Here is a 16,018-nt window from a genome sequence, read left to right as displayed (position 1 = left end):
GGTAGGGGAACAGAGGTGGGGGGAGGGGTATGGGAATCTTTCGGGATAGCATTTGAAATGTAAATAAAGAAAATAATAATAATAAAAAAAATGAACAGCAAAAAAAAAAAGATATGTATGAATGTATGGCATGTATGTCTGTGATCATGAATGCGTGTTCATGTGTTTGAAGGTCAGAATAAACATTGGGTGTTGGTTCTCAACTTTGACCTTGTTTTGAGGCTATCTCTTTTGTGTTGTTCACTACTACGTGTACCAGACCAGTTGGCACATGAGCTTCCAGGGACTCTGCTGGCCCTGCCTCTCATCTCAACATAGGTGCACAAAGATTGCAGTCATGCACTACTGACAGGCTTTTAGGTTGGTTCTGGAGGTTAAAACTCAGGATATGTTTTATAAAAAGCACTTTATTCACAAAGTGAGCTCCCCAGCCCTCTCTTCCTTTTGAAACAAGAGTCTCTGTGTAACCCAAGGTAGCCATAAATTTCTCAGTCTCTTACCTCTACCTCCTGAATGCAGAGACTACAGCCATGAGGCACTGGGACCCACTCTTTATCTCAGTTCTTTTAATGAGCTGAGATGGTATTGTAATCTACTTCTATTCTTTTTCTCAGTCTGAACCATGGTTCTTCTACAAACTTCAGACAGCTAAGGGATTCTTTTTATTTATTAATTTTTCACTTCCTTTCTAACTTCTGATGATCATCTTCATTGCTACATCTTTCTGTCTTACATATGCAAATTATCCTCACAACCATACTTCCTGTCAGGAATTACCTCTTAAATTACAACCTATAAAATGAACTTCCAGTTCCACTTCTCCACTTATATATCAAAAGCTGAGCCCATTATCCCCCTTCTTCAGCCAATGCACACTTCATTCTGTGCTGTCTTTAAGGACATTAAGAGCATTCTTCATCATGTCAATTAAGTTAATATTTCATCCTTTCCCATCCAGGGATTCTAAAGGATCTCTGCTCTATACTCTCTACCAATGAATCAAATCAGATTTTATAAGCTAATGAGCAAGCTTTGGTAATAACTCCTCTCTTCTACCCTACCACTCTGATAGAAAATAGTAATAATTGAGGACCATTAAACGAGGATGACTCTGGTACTTTGAATTCCCAAGAGAATAAAGCAGAGCCCATCATAAACAATAAAATTAACTAGAAACTGTCATCAGAATCAGCCACCTAGCCTCTAACTGGGACCTTCTTACTTCTATTAAAATAGTTTTGTCTTCTTTCCATAACCACTTCATACAATGGCTCTTTCCCCAGACAGCTTGCTGGATGCCTGCACTCTGATGCTTCTCTGATATGTGAATCAGAAAATATTTATACAAACTCATTACATTTTAAATTTATAAGTCTTTTGTCTTCTTTTATAAAGTCATTATCTATAGAACACAGAATGACTCCTCTGGAATGTAAAACTCTTAAATATTTCCCCAGGACTTTACAAGATAAAGTCCTGTTTCCTTGTCTTACATTTAATATTTTACTACTGTGTTGTTGACATGCTCAAACATGTCCTCTAACCTCTAACAACACTAAACCACTTTTTGCCACTCCAATTTGTCAACCTCTTTCAACACCTCTATGTCTGCAAATGCCTCCTCCTGTCTCAATTGCTCAGTAACAATGCCGACAATTCTATTTGCCCAGAGAGTTCTTACATTAATAAAAGCACATTCAATACAAATACTTACGCTTTCCTTTTATTTTTAACCAGAATTGAATGTTTGAATATTTTTTAATCTCATAGACTTTGCTCAGTATTCATGATATTTTCCATCATTTTTCCCTCGCTTATACCCTTCACTCCCTTCCTCTCATTGCTCTTCCATCCGAGACAGTCTTCCTCTGTAGCTCAGACTAATCTGTACCTCACTATGGAGCCATGTGATTTGAACTCAGCCTTCCTAGTACTAGCCTGTATATATAAGCAACCAGACCTAGCTTGGACATTTTTTCTTCATTGCATTTAATGAGTTTGCATTAATTTCTCTGTACCATTTTGATCTGTGTATAGGTGTCCTAGGTTTTGACTCTATTTTATATTTTCTTTTCTTCCTCAATATTTTCGCAAAGTACCCGAGTTAAACATAAGCTTCCCAAAGTCATTGGACAATTACCTTGCAAAATGCCAATAATAATGTCATTGGGGACTTATCCAAACAACCAAACCCTTTGATATCTAAACAAGTGGAATCATTCTTTTTCAAAAGAAAAGTCATGTATTGTCTCTATCAGTGGAGCTCTGGCTGTATAAATGCTGGATGCTGTATAAATGCTGGAGTACCAAGCACAACTCTTACGAGCTCTTTGACCTGGCTAAATAACCTATCTATCCATTTCTGTGGTGCTGCCTCACTGGGCTGTTGGAAAAGTATTTGGAGTAGTACTTCGATCACTGCTGCCATCCAAACAAGGTGCTCCTAAGCAGACTTTTTAAATTTTCTGAATACATTATTTTATTTATCACAGAATTAATAGGAAATCAGGCACTGAGTAAGCAGTTTACCCAGTGATATAATGTAAGCTCTGAAATAAAAACGTTGGCTAAAAAGATGATTATTTAGTCTAATTAAAGGAATTGTAATAAAATCTGGACAGGGAACATATACTTTAAAGCATAAATATCAAAAATCAATAATATATGTGACACATGATAATCAAATGTTTTTTTTCTTAATAGAATGCAGAGCTGTAGAGGTTACTGTTAATGCTGGCATAAAGTATAGAGAAGCGTTTCAAGAGAGAATAACAAGGCTTTGTCATATGACTCAGATGCAATCTACTTTACATGTTGACAATAGGAAAGCTTTAAAAGCTAATTCTAAAAGTGCTTGCTATTCAAATGGCATAACATTCTAACATGGAATCATTTTCAACCAATTCCTTATTCTAAGTAGTTTCTGTAGTTACTGAAAATTTTTATTCTATGTGTGCATCTGGTCTATAAGGGCTGTCATTTCTTTGTCTTTTTTGTGAGTATTTTTTAAACGAGAATTTCCTAATATGGCCCTTTGTTCCTTGGGATATTTGAAAAAATAAAACATAATAATATAATAGTGTGTTATTTCAAAAAACCTAAAACCACACCTATTTTACCATTTTTTGCATTTGAAAGACATATTCTGTTTTAATTAGTATATTCATAACACAAAATGGTGTGAATATGTGTGAATTCTCTTCATCACAAGAAAGACTTTTGTAGCATGTTAAATCAGTATTTCTACAGTTCTCTTGGTGACCACTTTGATACTGGAGGGCTCTGCTAAATTAAGCGCTGTAGAATTAGGAGAGAGAACCAAAATAATATCATTCACAGAAGGTCCAGAATAAAGAGGAACATGGACTTTCGTGGGCTACAAGAATTTGGTTTTCTACTCATGAGATGCTTTGATACACATAGCTAATACAGCATTCCCAGATGTCCATCTAGGCTGGTACAGACATATCATCACATTGTAAGGGTGAATCACTTTGTTGAACCATTCCCACACTGAGAATATCTGGTAATTTCCATTATGGAGGTTGCTGTGGCTTTGAGGGTGGCTTGTCTTCAAGAATCCATGCATTTATGGTTTTGTTCCTAGCATAGCATAGGAGGTGAAGGTTAAGAGCTGGTACCTAGCAGGAGGGGGCCTTCAAATCCTTGCACTGATCACAGAAGGGACAGAGTAGCTCTAAGCAGATCACTGCAAAGCCTGAGTCTGAACTCACCCAGGGCTCTCCCCTTTTCATTTTGAGTGTAACCTTCCTATCTATGTGCGTTCCTCCATTTAGCATAACACTGATAGCAGAGTTCCCATAGCTGCCAGGACTGTGAGTTTAATAGCCCCATTGTTTCATATTCCAGGTGTTTTGTTATCATGGTGAACATCTTATACAGAGTCACTGTGAAGAAACTGCTCAAGACATTCATTAAGCATTTATTTTTGCAAGACTTGAATTTCTCTGGTATAAATTCCAAGGAGAGCAACTGATGTGTCACACAATCACTTTATGATCAATTTCAAAAGAGACTAGCAAAATCCTTCCCAGAGATTTCTCTGTATTCTTATAAGAATTTGATGATAGTACTTTTATTTTTTAGTTTATCCATTATTTAAGAACAGAGTATCTCTATTGCTTTAACCTGTATTTAAAAATAAACAGAAACAAAAACAAATGAGAAGACAATGTTATCTATATTGTATCTCCCTGATGGCTACCATATACACTCCGTTTGCCACCTGTGCCCCTCCTTTGATGAAACACCACTGATGATCCTGGACATTGTTTAACAGTTGTGCTTTGGCTGTTCAGCTTTGAAAGCTGCACATTTTTCATCAATTCTAGGCCTGGATCAAATATTGCTATCAGTGAGGTGAAGTGTTATCTTCCCTCTTCTTAGTTGTTGAACTTCTAATCCCGGTACTTATGGATGTAAAGAAACAACTGAGGGAATTCCCTGGCTTGAAGGAATCCAAAAGTATATATGTTGATGGCACTTAGAGACAGGACCACTGAGAGGGATTTTTTCATGAAGTCTCTGCCCTATTGAATGTATTAAAAACACTCATCTATTATGGGCTGAATGAGCTAATGGTTTATCTATAGAATGGCTTTGCTACTAAGTTGAACTCTCTAGAACATGCTATTAGAACATGCTGTTGTGATGGGAGGACATCACCATGTGAACTTAAACTCCACTAAATCTGCTCATAATGTACCATGGGCAAGGTTTTCCTGAGAATCACCACAGTGTCCTTGGGAAGCTTATTTATCAGAATGCCAGTGAGAGGAGATTGGAGAGCCTTTAGGAGGCATGTCCTCATTACTATGGTTATGTGGCTCATGCAACTAGCCTAGGAAGGAGTCCAGTGGAACCCTCCTTAGTCCTACATTATTACAAAAAAAGCAAGTCTGGCTCCTAAATCTTGATGCCTCCTGTCTGTAAAATTACCATGTTTTCCTCTGTCATGGTAAGTCATCTGACCTCATCAGGGCTTAACCAAGGGCAGCATCTGCTTTAAAACATACAGTCCCTGAAGTTGAATGCCAATAAAAAATGGAGTGTATTATTGTGACACCTCAAATGGAATGTGAAAAGGTATTAGAAAGAGGAACTAGACTAACATCGTCATAAATTGACAAAAACTTTATTTGGAGTATAAGCATATCTGAGGGCTTTATGGAATACAGACTTCAGAAAAAGGAGCTGGGGCATCTGAGGAACAATGACACAACGCTGTGCTTTTCCTGTGTTTAGCCATGGATATCACACTTTGAGAAGGGAAAATGACTTGAAGACAGTATGTAATCAAAAAGGGAGACAAAGTGCAAAAACAGGGGAAAATCTCCCACGTCTGAGAAGGAAAGTGCCACTGCAGAAGAAATCAGGGTCAGGTCTAAGAATCTCAACCCTTTTTTTTTCCTAGACTCACTTTGTAGACCAGGCTGGCCTCAAACTCACAGAGATCCTCCTGCCTTTGCCTCCCAAGTGCTGGGAGTAAAGGTGTGTGCAACTACCACTCAGCTAGAGATCGGTTCTTACTCCTAATAAAAGGCTCATTGAACCTGCCACGCCCACCACAGTGAGGACTCAGCTAGAGATTGGTTCTTACTCCTAATAAAATACCCATTTATCAAAAATTCAAAATTAAATATTCACAACCTAGCTACATTTGGCAATAAAAAAAAAAAAAAAGGCTCATTGAACCTGCCATGCCTACCACAGTGCACCACAGTGCGGACTCTAGAGGCAGACCTGTTTTAAAGGACAAGACTATGATTTTCTCAGGGACTGCACTGCTCAGTTACCTTAAGACTTTTCTCAGATCAGATCACTGAGCTCCTGGCAGACCTAAACTATGACTCCAGTGGCTGTGATTTCTTCACTGACATAAGCTATAAGTCTAGGAAATGCTCATGCTATGATGATTATATAGGCACACAGAGTTTATGAGAAATGGACACATGGATACTTCCTCTTAAATTTCCAAGGTTGTCCCAGTCAACCTAGATGAGACTTGATCTGGAAGAGACTCTGGATTTTGGATTTGGGATTAAATTTTGGACTACTGAATTGAAATAAATGTATTTTCATATAAAGGCATAATGAATGGTGGAGGTAAATGTTATGGCTTGAGTATATCTTCCAAATTCCCCATGTTAGAAACAATTCACACATTTGCATGTTATTGTCCTGCTAAAGACAATCGTTTGAGTCATAAGTGGATTCTGAGTGCTCTGCATACATGAATGGATTAGCTGGTTATAGAGGGAGTAGCTTTGTTACAAAGCTAAGCTCTCTCTGCTCCTCTTATTCTGTGATGCGCTTCATCACAAACCTTTAAGGAGTGGATTTTTGTGTTTTTTCTTGGTTCATGTTGAGTGACTGTAAAGTTTACTGTAGTTTCATTTTGTAGCTGGCATATAGAAATAACCAAGAATAAAAACAATGGATTTTAAATACTTATCATTTTTGTACTTATCATCTGTAAAAGGATTAGATGCCTTCCAAGATATACCTCTTCTTTGCCATTAATAGAGTGTTGATTTCTGTTTAACAAGAAAATGTGTCTACTTAAAAATATTTCTCTTTGGGTGGGGCCTGCGCCTCCCATGGGCAGCAGATAGAGCTGTCCCTGGTGGAGGAAGTACAGGTGAGCCAGGTGAGGCTGAGAGCACAGGAGAGCTAAATAGCTAACCCAGCCTCTTCACTGGCTGAGCACCTGGGAGAGCTGACCCTGCCCTGCCATGGTCAACACAGCTGGCCTTAATAGTGAAAGCGAGGGTGTGAGAGCAGAGTGAACAGCAGAGCTGGTCCTGTCCCTCATAGGCTGTAGCACTTGGGAAGGAGGACCCTGTGCCTTGAATGGGCAGTACAGTAGAGCTGATTCTGAAGGCATGGGCCAATGTGTGAGAGCTGGACCCAAGGACATGAGCGCAGGAAAGCTGACCCTGCTTCCTGTCAATGAGGCATTGTGATTCCTAGCCAGAGCAGTGCTACAGAGCTATGTCTGGTGTTATGTTTAAGGGAGAGCTGGTCTGCTAACAGGCAGTTACCATCCAAGTCTAGATCCACAGCTCTAATTTGGCCCACCCCAAAATCTCTATCATCTGAGAAAGGTTGGGATGAGTAAAAGGGCCAGTCCTGCTGATCCAAAGCTGCAGTATCTCAATGACACAAGGCAACAAGAGGGAGGAGTCCCAGTGAGGAGAGGATCCTACATCGAAGATGCCACAGAAGCCAGAGAGCACAAACCAGACCAGTGACTCACTGCAATGAACATTTGCAAGTGAATATGTGTGGACAGAGGGATATACTGGGACACACTGAGACATACAGCTTCCACAATGAGATGTTTTTATATGGCGTGTGTGTGTGTGTGTGTGTGTGTGTGTGTGTATTTGTGGAAGATTTGCAAGAGTGAAGAACAGATATGAGGGTGCAGGGAGATGAGCAGGACTGGGATGCATGATGTGAATGAAACTCACAAAGAATCAATAAAAAATACACTCCTCTTTCTACATACCCTCTGGTAATGTTAGCCCCTGGAACCCTTTACCCTTAAAACCTGCAGAAATCAATCAGGTAAGACATTTGCAGGATGTGCTGCTTTCCTAATACCAAGCTGGCAGTCTTAGCAGATCTGAGCTTTTGCATCTCATCCTGTCAGTCTTGCTCAGTACCATGGCTGGGCATAAAGACATTCACTGCACTTCACAGGAAATGGATAATAATGAAAGCCAACAATGTAGGAGCTAGAGTAGATATTCTTTTGCTCACTCCGTGAGTAACTAGATAGAATCATTTCCCATTCCTGAACTCTTTGTTATATTATAAAAATTAAAATTCTTAGGCCAGGCGTGGTGGCACACGCTTTTAATCCCAGCACTCGAGAGGCAGGTGAAATTCTGAGTTCGAGGCCAGCTTGGCCTACAGAGTGAGTTCCAGGAAAGCCAGGACTATACAGAGAAACCCTGTCTCAAAAAAACAAAAAGAAAAAAATTAAAATTCTTGGTTAACTGGCTTACTATTACGGGAAAACAAAATGCAAGCCTAAGTGATACATTGGTTCTTTAGCCAGATAACTTCTGTATTTATGAAGACTAAATAGGCAGATGTAAATAGATGATAGACAAATGTTATAGATGGATAGATAATAGATGATTGATACATAAATATATACATACATCATAGACTCATAGATACATAGACAGGATAAATAGGAAATAGGTACATAAAACAACATATGGGCAGTTGATAGGCAGTAGATAGATAATAGATAGATGGCATATCCATGGATGTGTAGATAGATAGTGATGATGATGATGATGATGATGATGATGATGATAGAGACATAGAAGTAGATTGGTAGGTAGGAATGTAGGTAGGTAAGTAGATAGATAGAAAGATAGATAGATAGAGATAGATATAAAATATAAAGATAAATAATTTCAGATTTCTAAAAGTACTTTGATCTCACATAATAAAGAGCCCATTTTATGCCTTCATGATTAAATACTTTGCAACTTTACTAAAAGAAGATGAGTTTAGAATTCACTTTATGGCACAATTAAAGGTAAGTAAGGCCTATCTGTTTCATTAAGCTAAGGGTAAACTTTGAAGTGTACTTCTGTTACTTTCTCTGTGACACACGTATACCCCTTTCCTCTGCACACTCATGCTGTACTCATTTAGAAACTGGTAACTCTTGAAAGTAGGTGGATTCCAATAAGGTAAATTGTTTCTAGTTTTCATATTACTCTATACTCATTATATAACAATGATATGCTCTGAAATACATATTTAAAACACTACTCAGTAAACATCTCCATGGATGCATACACATTTTTCCTCGAGTGTATTCTGCCACCTTTCCATGATCAGCTAGTTATAGAGAACACTGTCTATGGCAGCACTGTTCACTCATGGGCAGAGCTTGGGCCACTGCTTGACATATCTCATTCCACTCGACGCACACTGTCTGTGCTGCTCTCATTCCACTCAGTTCACACTGTCTGGTCTGCCTTCTTCTGAGCCTGGAGCTCAGGGCTTGCTCCAGGTGTGCTGTCTTCAGGTCAAACTATCTTCAAGAAATTTTGTCGCTTCTACTGTGTGTTTTTTTTTTTTTTTTTTTGACAATTCCGGGCAATCTGATGATTATACCACTGTCTCCCCTTCCCATGAGGTCCCTCCTCTCAGTAAGACCCACACACATTCACAACTTGGTGTTTTCTTGCTTTACTTTGCATTGCACTGGTTCCATCGGAGTCATCTGTGTGACTATGAAGCTAGGATTTTCCCACAGAGCCTGTTGGCTTCTCAGTGGTGTGTTAGTGAACCCGAGAACTCTCTCTCTATCTCTATTGACTGCAATAGTAGCCAATAGATCAATGGGGAGGGGAGACCTGTTCATCTTTCCCTGATACATTATTGACTACAAAATGCTTTTCTTCAACTATTGCTATTATTTCTTAAATTTTAATCTCTGTTCAGTCAAAGCATTTTCCTCCATGCATCCTGTTTAATACAAGTAAGACTTGACCTTTTGTCTGAGTAGATTTTGGGGGAGGCATTCTATAGTGGCAATCACACTGCATACTGCCCTTTGATTCCTGACACCTATACTGGGGGTGGATTCTTAACCTGAATAAAACACTTCACTTCACACCCACCTGCTTTGCAACACAACCTCAGCACTCATTTTTTCCATCCTATGGAAACATTTTATATTTTCTTTTAAAAATTATTTTCCCTTTAAGGAAAGTGATAGTAAGTGCTGTGTGGCTGCTTTCTTCTCACCTCCCAAGATCAATTCCTTTCTACCCTCACTAGTTCCAGTGCAGTCTACATACAAAATGAGAATATGCTTCAAGGGCTTCCTGTTATCTCAGACTTTATTGATTTCCCTGTTGTTCTCAGAGTGTTTAGCTTCAACTATGACTTTTAAGCAAATGGCCCAGAATACTCTCTCCGAATGTTAGCTCTTCAATTCCAAGCATATATGATCTCTTCCAATCAAAATACAAAGCAAAAACAAAATGAATCAGGGTCAAATTTGTATTTCCAATGAAGGATTACATATAGCCATTTTATTTTATGCGAATCACTCAGCTTCAACATATTAGAAATCTGTTTCCTTAATTCTCTTCCTACATTGTATTATTAAAAGACCATTAAATCACTGCACTATTGTATGTAATATGTTGGCTGAAGAATCCTGAAAAAAGAAACAAACTTGTATTCACAGATCTTAATCCTCACAGTGCTGTTTCTTCTCTAAAGGCAAAGCCTTTCCATGAGAAGATGTTGAGAACTGAATAGATCTCTTCAGAAAATTCTTCCCATCTATTAGAGTTGAGGAGTCTAACTTTCCAAGCTGTTCATCTTCTTAGTTCCTTCCTTTTACCTTCCTTCCCCTTCCCCATCCTTTTACCCTCTCCAGAAAATATTGGCTTTTCTTTAATGAACTTTGGTAATGCCATTCAGGTACAGAACACACAGTATGAGAGATGGTTATACTTGCAGCCAATACAACTGTAGTGGTTCACTGTACTAAGAAGCTTAAGCTCTTCATCTCTGCTGTCCCCTCCTGACTTTTCATTACCTTCCGGAAGTAACCTCAGCCATTCTGGCCATCCTCAAAGATATCACATACACTGCCACCACAGGGCAGAACCTAAGTGATTTTTTACCTTAAGGATGCAAGTTAAGACACTAGGCTTAAATGCTACCTCATTATTTTTTTTAACAATTATTACAAAAAAATTACCAAATCCCAAAACGTATTCAACTAACATTGCAAAAACATGTTCATATAATATTTAAGGACTATAGGCAGCTACAACACAACCTTGCAGCTTGGCATTCAGCCTTCTCAGTAATGGTGGCAATATGCCCTCCCAGCTTGGTCGCTGTCCACATTAATTCCTTATTTTCCTCAGATTCCCTCTATAAATGTAGCCATGTAACACCATAATTACTCTTGGTCAATGATAGTTTGTTGTGAAGGTCTCACTAGGTGACATCAGCTCACTGTGTCCCAACTGACTTAATCTGTTCAAGAGAGTTCAGTGGTGTTTTGACAGTGATGGAGTCATTAGTCATCCAACAAAATACACTTCACTGCTGCTGATATGGGCTAACATTCATGCATACCGCATGCAGTGTATAGTTGTGTGGATTCACACTTATGCATATCACTTCCACTGTACTGTTGATGTGAAACGTATACCACATGCACTACTGTACAGTTGATGTGGCTCACACTCATGTATACCACATTTAAAAACACTTCTCTGCAAAACCATGTTCAGACTCTATCCTAGGATTAATTATATTTTCTAACATCTGCAGTGTTCAGCCTTCCTTCCTACCCTTATTTGCTATAAACTCAAGTGCTATGATGAATCCTTATAAATCTCTCCAATAATGTGTAACCTCAGGTTACAAGTTTTCCTATGATCTTTCAATATTTCATGTCAAAAATGCTTGGTTATGCCAATATCACCAATTCAATTCAATTTCAAGTAATTCTTTAGCATTCTCCCAATAATAATATAAGTTATATCTCATGCCATTTCAGCAATAATGAATATTTCCCATAAGAATCAACATATATCAAGATAAAGACCTTTCAGCTAAAAATGTATTTAAACACTACTTGATCTTAAGGTTGACATGTTTGTGTAGAGGTATACACAAGTTTTTATAAATTATCAGCCTTAAAGTCACTGCTAGTGTTTTCACCAATGAATATTTTATAAAAGATACAGAGCAAAATTATTAAACAGATTATATGTTTAAGTACAGAATTGTGAGCCAAACTTATATGTCTATGAGCTGGTTTTGAAGGAGGCGCCCTTGAGTGAGTTACCTTCATCAATGCTGGGTAAAGGTTAAAGAACAGGTGGTGGCTGAACGTTTTAAATCTCTCTGGAAGACGCCAGTTCTGAATGATTTCTTCATCGGATATCACATGATGGTCCAGAGCTTTTAGAGGCCAGATACTGTTGACAAGAACATGCCTGTAGCCTTTCTTCAGGCTCACTGGGCAGTCAAACATGGTCAGCCCTATGAGGCTTACACAACCAGACAATACACAGATGTTCTTCAGTTTTGCAAATCCATTGTCATGGAGATAGAGGAGTTTTAGGTTCTTAAGTCCACTCCAAAATTTCCTATCTGGAAGAGTCTTTATCTGAAACAATATTTAAAATATGTATCATCCATTAAAACTCCATAGGAAAAATGGTAAAACATTTAATATAATCGAAAATCCAGTGTTTTGTAAATTAAGTGTGCCTAGTAAGTAACCAAAACCAGAATTTCCAAAACTTCAAAAGATGACTGCAAACACATGATGGAATGGGAATAAACTACAATTAGCAGTGTAATGGATGTACAGATGCACTCACGAGAATGTGTAGATAGAGATCTTTCAGTGAAAAGTCCTTAGTACAATTCCAAATGAGGCCCCTCACATAAAATTTAAGAACTCAGACTTATTATTCATGCAGACTTTACACTTAAGATGTAAAATATGGGACTGGAGACATGGCTCTGTGATTAGGAGTTCCTGGTGCTCTTCCAGAGAACCTAGAACACACACTGGTCAATGTACAACTCTCAGAGACGACAGGGAACCCACCACCCCTTCTGGCTTCCATGAACACCTGCACTCACATACACATACACAGACACACAAACACAAACAAACAGGTTAATAGACACAAAATAAATCTGTAAAATAACTTTAAAAGAAGTGAAGCACAGCCTAGGAGAAGGCTCTGTGTCAGGAGTGCTCACTGCTCCTCCAATACTTGGGCTCAGTTCCCAGAACCTGTGTGTGTGTGTGTGGGGGGGGTCATAACCATATAACCTCAGCTATAGAGAATCCACTGTGGATACCTACACATGTGACATGGATACAGAGAGGAAGCACCTTATTTTGTATGTACTTTTAAGTGTTTTTTATTTTCAGTAGACAGTAAGTGTGGTGGTTTAAAAGAGAGGTTTTTTGTTTTGTTGTGTTTTGTTGTTTTGGTCCAGTGTTTCTTCACTGTGATGGTTTATATATGCTAAACCAAGGCAATGTCACTATTAGAAGGCATAGCCCTGTTGGAGTGGTGTGTCACTGTGGGTGTGGACTTTAAGACCTTCCTCCTAGCTGCCTGGAAACCAGTATTCTCCTAGCAGTCTTCAAATGAAAGTATAGAACTCTCAGCTCCTCCTGTACCATGCCTGGCCAGACCCTGCCATGCTATTCCTTCATAATAATGGACTAAACCTTGGAAGCCATAAGCCAGCCCCAATTAAATGTTGTCCTTTTAAGAGTTGTCTTGGTCATGGTGTCTGTTCAGAGCAGTAAAACCCTAAGATACTCACTATACTCCCTCTCCTTCCTTCCCTTCCTCTCCTCCACTTTGAAATGCTAATGTATATCCTGTGCCATTATGTGTTGTGATTTTTTTATTTTGATTTTATAGAAGGATTACAGTTGAGAAATTGCATGAGTCTCAGAAGAGACTTTCAACTTTGGACTGTTCAGGAGGATTGAGACTGTGATTGACTATGGGACTTTTAAAGTTGGGTTAATGATACACTTATAAACCAGTGGGGGACAGGGAGTTGAACGTGATGGATTAAGGGCAAATGGCCCTTATAGGCCCATAGGGAGTGGCACTATTAGGAAGTGTGGCCTTGTTGGAGTAGATTTGGCTTTGTTGAAGTAGGTGTGTCACTAAGAAATGGGCATTGAGGTTTCAAACGCTCAAGTTGTGCCTAGTGTGGCTCACTATCACTGTCTGTTGCCTGATGTTCTGAATGCAGAATGCTCAGCTCCCTTCCCCAGCACCATGCCTACCCTGCTTCCCGATATGATGATAATGGATTCAACCTCTGAACTGTAAGCCAGCTCCAATTAAAAGTTTTCCTTTATAAAACATGTTCATGGTCATAGTGTCTCTTCACAGCAAAAGAAATCCTATTATACCTAGAAATAGAAAACTAATAAGATAGAAAGAGAGTTTAGATTTACAGTGTAAGTTCATTGGCATACTGACAGTAGTTAGTGCTTACCTGGTTTCCATGGAGATCAAGTTTGATGAGCTTTTTGCAGCCCTGCAGTGGCTGAATGTCAGTAAGGAAGTTGTTGGAGAAGATGCACACTCTCAGAGAGATGCAGGACTGCAGGTTCTCCACGGACTTCAGATGAAGGCCATTATACTTCACAAATACAAAATCTTTCTGATCTTCTATTATATTTTCATTATAGTGACTCCATTCCTCATGGCAGGTAAGCTCTTTTGTGATTGTTCCATGAAACATCTAGGAAAGATGGAAATTTATATTTAAGAGGTAGGGAAAACAGGAATGAAGTCCCGAGAGCCAGAAGAAAGAATGAGAACAGGAAACCTCAGGAGGTAGGAGGTAGGGGGACCCTCTAAAATGTACCAGAGATTAGGGAGGTAAAAGATTCTCAGGACTTAAAGGGAGGAAGCTTAGATGAAATGTCATACCTGGGGAGAGGGAATGTGTAAAGCCCAACTCCAGTAAAAAGAAAGTGCATCAAGTGGAGATGTGGGGTTGCCATCCCACAGTCAAAAATTCTGACCCAGAATTTTCCTGTCTGAAAGAACTGCAGGGACAAAAATAGAGAAGTGTCTGAGGAAAAGGAGGTCCAGTGACAGGCCCAAATTGGGATCCAGCTCAAGGCCTGAAGGCCTGACACTATTACTGATGCTGTGGTATGCTCACAAAAAGGGGCCTACCGTGACTGCCCTCTGAAAGATGCAGATATTACACCCCATCAATGAATGAAAGCTGGTTACCCCTGTGGTTGAATTATGGGAAAGCTGGAGGAAGTTGAGGAGGAAGGCGACCCTATAAGAAGACCAGCAGTCTCAATTAACCTGGATCCTCAAGATCTCTCAGACACTGGACCACCAACCAGACAGCATACACCAACTAATGTGAGGCCCCCAACACACATACAGTAGAGGACTGCTGAGTCTGGACTCAGAGAAGATGCACCTAACCCTGGAGAGATTTGAGGCCAAAGGGAGTGGGGAGTTCTGGTGTAGTGGGAGCATCCTCTTGGAGATGTGGGGAGAGGTGTGTAGGGGGAAACCAGGAGGGGGAAAGAAAGAAAGGAAGAAAGGAAGGAAGGAAGGAAAGAAGGAAGGAAGGAAGGAACAAAGAAACAAAGAAAGAAACAAAGAAAAAAACAAAGAAAGAAAGACAGACTCTAAAGGCTGAAAAAATGGCCCAGAAGTTCAAATCACTTGCTACTGTTCCAGAAGCACAATACCAACATGGCAGCTCAAACTGCCTGTAACTCTAACTCCAGGGCTTCTGATAACCTCTTTGTGATCTCTAAGCATAGCCACATGCACATGCCATATACACATGGTCAAAAACATACATGGATACACACAAATTTTAAGATATAAATATTTCAATTGATTGCTTTCAAGTTTTAAAAATCAACCTGAAAATAAAACATATTTGCTAAGATGCGGTGATAATAAAAAAATAAAATAAAATGGGTAAAATAATTTAAATAAAAACAGTATTTAATTTTCTTAAAACTTCTATTCTACTATTTCTTAAATATCTAACACTGAAAAAATACAACTATACTTGTCAATATATTACTCAGTAAAAGAAGACAAAATATTATTTTCCACGGAACAGAGAACATTGAATTTATAAAATAATCATTTTTTTGTTTTTTTTTGTTTTTTTTTATTATTATTTTCTTTACATTTCAAATGCTATCCCGAAAGTTCCGTATACCCCCATCCCCACCCCTGCTCCCCTAATCACCCACTCCCACTACTTGGCCCAGGCCTTCCCTTGTGCTGGGTCATATAAAGTTTGCAAGACCAAGGGGCCTCTCTTCCCAGTGATGGCCTATTAGGCCATCTTCTGCTATATATGCAGCTAGAGACACAAGCTCAGGGGGTACTGGTTAGTTCATATTGTTGTTCCACCTGCAGGGTTGCAGCCC

At 39.1% G+C, this 16,018-nt stretch overlaps 1 protein-coding gene across 1 annotated transcript in view; it reads right to left on the bottom strand.

Annotated features, from left to right (window-relative positions):
• The window catches only part of Lrriq3 (leucine rich repeats and IQ motif containing 3), a 109,232-nt gene that overhangs the window by 83,610 nt on the left and 9,604 nt on the right, over nt 1-16,018 (bottom strand). Inside the window, exons 2-3 of the mRNA XM_021196827.1 lie at nt 14,086-14,334; nt 11,882-12,205 (exon numbers count right to left, since the gene is read on the bottom strand). Coding sequence (XP_021052486.1) covers nt 11,882-12,205; nt 14,086-14,334 — 573 coding nt within the window. The remainder of the gene's footprint in view (nt 1-11,881; nt 12,206-14,085; nt 14,335-16,018) is intronic.

This window comes from Mus pahari, chromosome 4 (genome assembly GCF_900095145.1).
Source record: "Mus pahari chromosome 4, PAHARI_EIJ_v1.1, whole genome shotgun sequence".
In the NCBI taxonomy this organism is placed as follows: domain Eukaryota; kingdom Metazoa; phylum Chordata; class Mammalia; order Rodentia; family Muridae; genus Mus; species Mus pahari.
This window is presented reverse-complemented; position numbering and strand designations above follow the sequence as displayed.